Source organism: Myotis davidii, unplaced genomic scaffold (assembly GCF_000327345.1).
Source record: "Myotis davidii unplaced genomic scaffold, ASM32734v1 scaffold934, whole genome shotgun sequence".
Taxonomy (NCBI): domain Eukaryota; kingdom Metazoa; phylum Chordata; class Mammalia; order Chiroptera; family Vespertilionidae; genus Myotis; species Myotis davidii.
In genome coordinates this window covers 1036964-1044580 of record NW_006285798.1, presented here as the reverse complement: position 1 = coordinate 1044580, position 7617 = coordinate 1036964, and the positions used below count along the sequence as shown (strand labels likewise).

General features: G+C 51.1%; 1 protein-coding gene across 1 annotated transcript in view; it reads right to left on the bottom strand.

The window, feature by feature from the left end:
• Positions 1-3103, bottom strand: part of TUFM (Tu translation elongation factor, mitochondrial) — a 4308-nt gene extending 1205 nt beyond the window's left edge. Inside the window, exons 1-9 of the mRNA XM_006756861.1 lie at positions 2924-3103; positions 2619-2813; positions 1770-1936; positions 1425-1529; positions 1174-1338; positions 888-1020; positions 699-803; positions 431-582; positions 227-346 (exon numbers count right to left, since the gene is read on the bottom strand). Of these exons, the coding sequence (XP_006756924.1) occupies positions 227-346; positions 431-582; positions 699-803; positions 888-1020; positions 1174-1338; positions 1425-1529; positions 1770-1936; positions 2619-2813; positions 2924-2966 (1185 nt within the window). The 5' untranslated portion in view covers positions 2967-3103. The remainder of the gene's footprint in view (positions 1-226; positions 347-430; positions 583-698; positions 804-887; positions 1021-1173; positions 1339-1424; positions 1530-1769; positions 1937-2618; positions 2814-2923) is intronic.
• Between the last annotated feature and the right edge of the window lie 4514 nt (positions 3104-7617).

Sequence of the window (7617 nt, the reverse complement as noted above, 5' to 3'; positions counted from 1 at the left end):
GTATTGAAAGGGCCAGAAGGTTGAGAACCACAGATCTACATTATCAGCCAGCTTCTCTTCATCCAAGGAAAGGGCCAGAAGGTTGAGAACCACTGATCTACATTATCAGCCAGCTTCTCTTCACCCAAGGAAAAGTCACCCGCATTGTCACATCTTTGGAACTGTAAGTGACGCAGGCCTAATATGAAGAGCGCTCCTTCACATCCCATCCCTGTACCCACCATACCTTCCCTGGAGGCAAGATGATACGACAGGACATGTCCCAAGTCAGGGAGAACATGACAGGCATGAAGTGGGATACAAAGGGCTTGTGGCGGCCACCTTCCTCTTTGGTGAGGATGTAAACCTGGAAAAGAGAGCAAGTGGCTAGAAGCACTGCCTCTAGGGGACAATCCGTCTCAGCCAGCCCTGTCCTATGCCCAAGCCTCACCTGTGCCTCCACCTTCTGGTGGGGCTGGATGGAACCTGGTTTGGCCATAACCAGGCCACGTCTCAGGTCCTCCCGCTTCAAGCCTCGAACCAGGGCCCCAAGATTATCGCCTGCCTCTGCCCTCTCCAGGCTCTTGTGGAACATCTCAATTCCTAGGAGGGGGGAAGAGGAGAAAGGGAGGACCATCTGGAGCAGAGGGAAGGCACGGTCTGCAAGGCAGGAGGTCATCCTGGAGCCAGCCCCTGGGTCTCAGGCTTTCTGCCCATACCTGTTACCACAGTGCGGATGTTCTTGTTATGTCCCAGGAACTCACACTCATCGCCCTTCTTCAAAATTCCACGTTCTAGCGTACCTGTCACCACCGTGCCCCGGCCTGGGAGGGAACAAGAAAGGACATTAGGGACCTTGGGCAAGGCTCTCGTTAGGGGGAGAGAATGCAAATGAGCAGGGTCCTCACCAGGGATCGAGTAAACTGACTCTACAGGCAGCAGAAAAGGCTTCTCTAGGTCCCGGGTGGGCACTGGGATGTGAGTGTCCACAGCATCCAGCAGCTTCTGCACAGACTTCAGGCCTAACTCGGGGTCACGTTGCTGGAAGGGGTGGGGGAGGGGTATGACAGGACTCTGAAGTTCCCATTCTGCTTACCAAGAACTACTACTACCCCCCAGACTCAGAGCACAGCTCCGGATGCCTATCCCGCCCCATCCTCTGCCACAGCAGCCCCTGCCTGACCCTGCCTTCACCTCAAGGGCACAGAGGGCAGAGCCTACGATGACCGGGGTCTCCTCCCCTTTGTAGCCAAACTCAGTGAGCAGTTCCCGGATCTCCAGCTCGACTAGCTCCACCATCTCAGAGTCCTGGACAGCATCTGCCTTGTTCACATACACCACAACATGCTCTACTCCAATCTGCAGATGGGAAAGAGGGAGATGGTGTCCTTAGTGGCCCAACTCCCCACGCTTCCTCTTTCCACTCCTACCCAGGCGCCGCATACCTGTTTGGCCAGTAGTAAGTGCTCTCGGGTCTGGGGCATGGGGCCATCATTGGCTGCCACCACCAGGATGCAGCCGTCAAGGGGGGCAGTGCCTGTGATCATATTCTGGGTAGGGGAGGAAACGCAGCCTCGTTCAGTGACCTCAGCTCCACATCCATCTAGCCAAGCACAGCCGTTAGGAACTGAGGCTCACCTTTCTCTGCCATCTCACCACCCACTTTGATCAGCCATGCCCACAAGTCCATGATCTTAAACCTAAACATCTTGAGTATCTTAAGCTCCTCCCACAAGCCTAACGGTTCTCCTGACGAGGCAGCTCCTGGCCTGTCCCAGCAATGCTCTCACCTTAACGTAATCTGCGTGACCGGGACAGTCTGTGTGGGCATAGTGGCGGGCAGCAGTGCTGTACTCCACATGAGCTGCATTGATGGTGATGCCGCGGGCTCGCTCCTCCGGGGCATTGTCAATCTCTTCATACTTCTTAAACTTGGCCCCACCGCCCTCCGCTAAAACTAAGGGGGAAGGCAAGAGAACACAGCTCTCAGCTATAGTTCCAGAGGTAGAGGCGGGGCTCAGGGCACATGCCTAGGTCCCTCCCACTTACACAACCTTAATGGGACAGCCTGGGGATGGACCCTCCCTCAACTTCTGCAGAGATCACCAGTCAGAAAGAAAGGCCTGAAGGTCATGTTTAGCGACTTTCTAGAGCAGTGGTTCTCAACCTTCTGGCCCTTTAAATACAGTTCCTCGTGTTGTGACCCAACCATAAAATTATTTTCGTTGCTACTTCATAACTGTAACGTTGCTACTGTGATGAATCGTCATGTAAATACCTGATATGCAGGATAGTCTTAGGCGACCCCTGTGAAAGGGTCGTTCGACCGCCAAAGGGGTCGTGACCCACAGGTTGAGAACCGATGTTCTAGGGTAAAGCCTCCGCTTACAGGGCGGTCCCTATGGCTAGAGGGAGGCCATTGAGGGTCCCCCAATTTATGCACCACAAAGTTCTTCTGTTCAGGGGAAATCTGTCTCCCGAACAGAAATCTTCCAGCCCCACCCCCCACCCACTGGAGTTCTGGCTCCTGGGGCTACACTAAACACCTCCAGCGGCCACTGTGCGGGCCCCGCCTCCCGGGCTGCAGGTCCCGCTTGCAGAGCGGGCGCTGCCCGATGCCCCCTCTGCAACCCGCTTACTTTTCGTGATGGCCGCGGTCAGTGTGGTCTTGCCGTGGTCCACATGGCCGATGGTGCCCACGTTCACATGGGGCTTGTCGCGCACATAGGTCTTCTTGGCCTCCACGGCCAGGCCGCGGCACAAGAGGGTCAGTGCCGGGGCCGTCAGCGGCCGCAACAGGCCCTGCAGGAGTGGGGTCGGGCCGGCGCCGAGACCTGCCGGGGCAGAGGCGTGCAGTCAGGGCGCGGGTCGGAGCTCGGCCACTCCCGACGACCCCCACGTGTCCCCGGACCCCCACGTGTCATCGCCCTCCCCGCCTCCTCACCGCTGAAGAGGGGCGTCGCGCGCAGCAAGGTGGTGACGGCCATTGTGGTCGTACTCACGCCCCGAGTACCGGTGCAAGGTACCCGATGCCCGCGCGTGCAGAGAGGGCAATTGCGACTGGAGGTTACTTCCGGCGGAAGTGAGGACCAAGAGGGCAAATCCGGGCACCTCTAGCAACCAGTTTCTATGGTCATCTCCGCCAACTTCCGGGCGCGGGCCGGAAGACATCAAGGAAAGTAAATACTGTAGCGCGGGGGCGGGGGAGGATGGAGGTTTCCACACCCACTCGGGCCCCGCGGGAGGAGGGAGCACGCAGTTCTCTCCGACGCCGCCAGAGGGCGATGTGAGCCTCCCACGATGCACCAGCGCCCGGAGGACCTGTGGACCAGCCTCAGGTACCATTAAGAGCAGCTTGAGCCCAGCTGGCCTGGTGGGATGGTTGAGCATTGACCTATGAACCAGGTGTGGACAAAAGGGACCACGTGCTAACCTGACGAGCTCAGGGGAGGCCTGCATGACGATCTTGCAAACTCAGAGAACTATAGTAACCACAAAGGATGGTCGGAAATTAAAGTTATGGTGGGTGGTTACATCCTAGACCAGTATCTTCACTGACAAGGTCAACCTTTACCTTAACTGAGCCTGTCTTTTTGCATCTATAATAACATACCCTTGAAGTGTCTGGGGTATGTGCCCTCAGGGCACAACCAGGACACCAGGACAGATATCACAAATTCCTTCATTATTATCATGTTAATTGTTCCTGCACCCACCTAAGTATGTGTTTATCATTTTACTTTTTATCCAATCCCAGGGGTTTCCCCGCTTTGCTTTTTCCTGCCTCTAGTCTATCACCATTGGATTTCATATAACCCACCTACATCCCTTCCTTTGATTGCAGTCTATATATATAAAAGCCTAAGCGACCAGCCGTCCACCTGGTGGCTATGATGCGCACTGACCACCAGGGGCAGATGCTCAACTCAGGAACGGAAATCACAGGCTTGGAAACATGGAACAGGCTGATGAATCTCAGAGGGGAGAGGGAGAGGGGAGGGCGGGAAGAGATTAACCAAAGATTTTTTTTAATATATTTTTGTTCATTTCAGAGAGGAAGGGAGAAATAGAAACACCAATGATGAGAGAGAATCATTGATTGGCTGCCTCCTGCACACCCCCTGCTGGGGATCAAACCTACAACCTGGGCATGTGCCCTTGACTGGAATCAAACCTGGGACCCTTCAGTCCGCAGGCTGATGCTCTCTACCCATGGAGCCAAACCAGCTAGGGCTAACCAAAGCTCTTATATGCATACTAGAGGCCTGGGGCCTGGATTCATGCACCGGTGGGGCTCCTCAGCCTGGCCTGTGCCCTCTTACAATCTGAGACCCCTCAGGGGGTGTCAGAGAGCCGGTTTCAGCCCAATCCCTGCAGGCGGGTCCAAGGGACCCCACCAGGGCACAAATCCATGCACCGGGCCTCTAGTGTATAAATACAGACGTAACCCGCCATTCTCCGGAGCATTATCTCAATCCGTTGAGGTTCTGCTTCTCAGCAGTTGTCTACAGTTTGGCTCAAATAAACTCACAAGAATTCTTTACAGGTTTGAATGTTTGTATGTTAACACAGGTAACAGTTGGACTCCCAGTGGCGGCTTATTTCCTGTAGGGGCACTTGCTGGGTTGCAGGTTCCATCCCCAGTGTGGGGTGTTCAGGGGTCTAGCCTATCAGTGATACTCTCTCATCACTGATATTTCTATCTTGCTCTCGCTTCCTCTCTGAAATCAATAAAAATACATTTTAAAAAAGAGAGAGAGCAGCTTGAGTCTTTCTTATTCCCGCTTGTCCCCAGCAGCTAACACAGGGCGGGGCACCCAGTGAGTGCTCAGTAGATGTCTGTTAACTGAATGAATGAGTTCAAGGAGAGTATACAACCTTTAACTTTCACATCCCTCATCTCATCACCCTGGAATGATAATAGCAGATGCTTAGTTTTAACCCTGGTTAATGTTTCCAAAATGCATCAGATCCTACGACTCAATTAACTATATTTCAAAAAGATTTCCTGAATCCCCTCTCTAAATTATGTTCAGTAGGGTCTGGCACAGAAAGGGAAACCAATTTATTTATTTGTTTTTAAATATATTTTATTGATTTTTTTTTTTACAGAAAGGAAGGGAGAAGGAGAGGACTAGAGAGTTAGAAACATCGGTGAGAGAGAAACATCGATTAAGCTGCTTCCTGCACACTCCCTACTGGGGATGTGCATGCAACCAAGTTACATGCCCCTGACCGGAATTGAACCTGGGATCCTTCAGTCTGCAGGCCAATGCTCTATCCACTGAGCCAAACTGGTCAGGGCCATATTTATTTATTACACATACACACACACACCCTTCTCAGTATTACCGTGTGTGGTAGTGAGAGAAGTTAGCTTGAACGCAGGCAGATAGGGCAGGGGTCCAGTGTGAAACAAAGGCAAGTGGAATGTAGGCAGGGACAGACACAGCAGTTTGAGCAAGCCTAATCACAAAAAACAACCATGCTGAAATAATAGAATGTTTTTGGACACAGAACGGGAGGTATGGGAAACCAAGGGAGGACCTGCAGCAAAAAAAGTGTGCAAATACATAGAAACAGCAAGTTCAGGTCCATTGCTGGGCCTGAACAAAGAAATCAGGTGGTGACACAGGTAGATATAAAGCAGGCTTGTAGCAAATATATTCCCCTGGACTACAAGGCTCATGGGCAGCCATTATTGGGCCCCCCTCCCCATGCGGGGAGTCTAAGTCTGCTTGTAATAAATTTTCCACACTTTTGCTTAAATCTTCTGGTCCTCGGAGCTCATTCTTCAGCATTGAGAGAGACAACCCTGGGAAAAAAACCTCAACTCACCATTCCGGTTATCAGCAGGAGCTGGTATTGCCTCCATTTTACAGGTGAGAAAAGAGCACCGGGGTGATTAAGGAACCCAGTATAACTAAACTCCAAAGTGTGCACTTAACTACTGCACTGTACTATATATGCGTCATCCTATATAATAAAAGGGTAATATGCAAATTGACCGAACTGCAGAACGACCAGTCACTATGATGCGCACTGACCACCGGGAGGCTCAACGCAGGAGCTGCACCTGGTGGTCAGTGCACTCCCACAGGGGGAGTGCTGCTCAGCCAGAAGCCGGGCTCATGGCTTCTCCACAGCAGCACTAAGGATGTCCAGTTGCCAGGGAGCAGGCCTAAGCCATCAGTTGGACATCCCCCGAGGGCTCCCAGAATGCAGACTGCAGAGAGGGCGCAGGCTGGGCTGAGGGACAATTCCCCCCCGCCCCGAAGTGCACGAATCCCGTGCACTGGGCCTCTAGTGTTAATGATAAAATGAGAAATTTGCTAAGACTTATGTCCTGATTCTCCAACCTCATTTGCTTAGGAAGGGGCTGGTACAGTATAAAAAGCCATTTTTTTTGTTCCTTAGTCACTCCATTCCTGGAAATCTATCCCATGACACTATTGACCACTACTGAATTGTGAGATTTGGGGGGGATGGTAAACTTCTTAAAGGAACAATACTTTCCTTTTTAGTGTTGCTGTATCAATTTTAATGTGTTTTAGTGTTGCTAAATCAATTTTAATTTTTTTAATTAGCTTGAAAAAAGACTGACATAAGTAAATACTGTTAAAAATGAATCAGTTTTTGAAATAATACTTGATAGATAACATTATGGGTGATATGAATAGATGACAAATTTTGTGGAAGGTAGGGTCAGTGCTGGGCCCGTCAGCAGCCGCAACAGGAGTCAGGGACTGTAAGTGAGGCAGTTGCAACTCTGCAACCCTGACCAGGGATCAAACAACTTTTGATCCCTGAAATTCGAGGATCAGTGCTCACAAACGTCCAAAGGGAGAAAAATTCTTATAGAGCTGTTGATGTAGCAGCCTCTGTAATAGTCAGGAGTTTTGATTTACAGGTGACAGACTTTGCATTGGCTGACTGAAGTGAAAAGGGATTTGTTTCAGGATAGTATTAGGCAGCTTATAGAACTGTGGGATGGGCTGGAGGAACTGTTGCCACTGCCACCAAACACTAAATGCCAGGACTTAGACTTCTCTGCAACAGCTACTGCTGGTGGCACTGACAACTCTGCTTCAGGATAGTATTAGGCAGCTTATAGAACTGTGGGATGGGCTGGAGGAACTGTTGCCACTGCCACCAAACACTAAATGCCAGGACTTAGACTTCTCTGCAACAGCTACTGCTGGTGGCACTGACAACTCTGCTGCATCAACTAAAATATCCTATTCTTCTTCTTTTCTTTTTTATTTTAAATATATTTTATTGATTTTTCACAGAGAGGACGAGAGAGAGATAGAGAGTTAGAAACATCGATGAGAGAGAAACATCGATTAGCTGCCTCCTGCACGCTCCCCACTGGGGATGTGCCCGCAACCCAGGCACATGCCCTTGACCAGAATGGAACCTGGGACCCATTAGTCTGCAGGCTGATGCTCTATCCACTGAGGCAACAGGGGGAGGGCCAGAATAATACCTCTTAATAAGCCAATAAAAATGCTCCAAAGCCATGATAGATGAACTAAACTATTATTCCAGGCCAGGGGAGATGAAAGGCATGAAGTCCAAATTTAGTTTGAGGTGCGTCTTTCATGAGTTGGTACTCAGGGGAGATGGCTGAGGCCA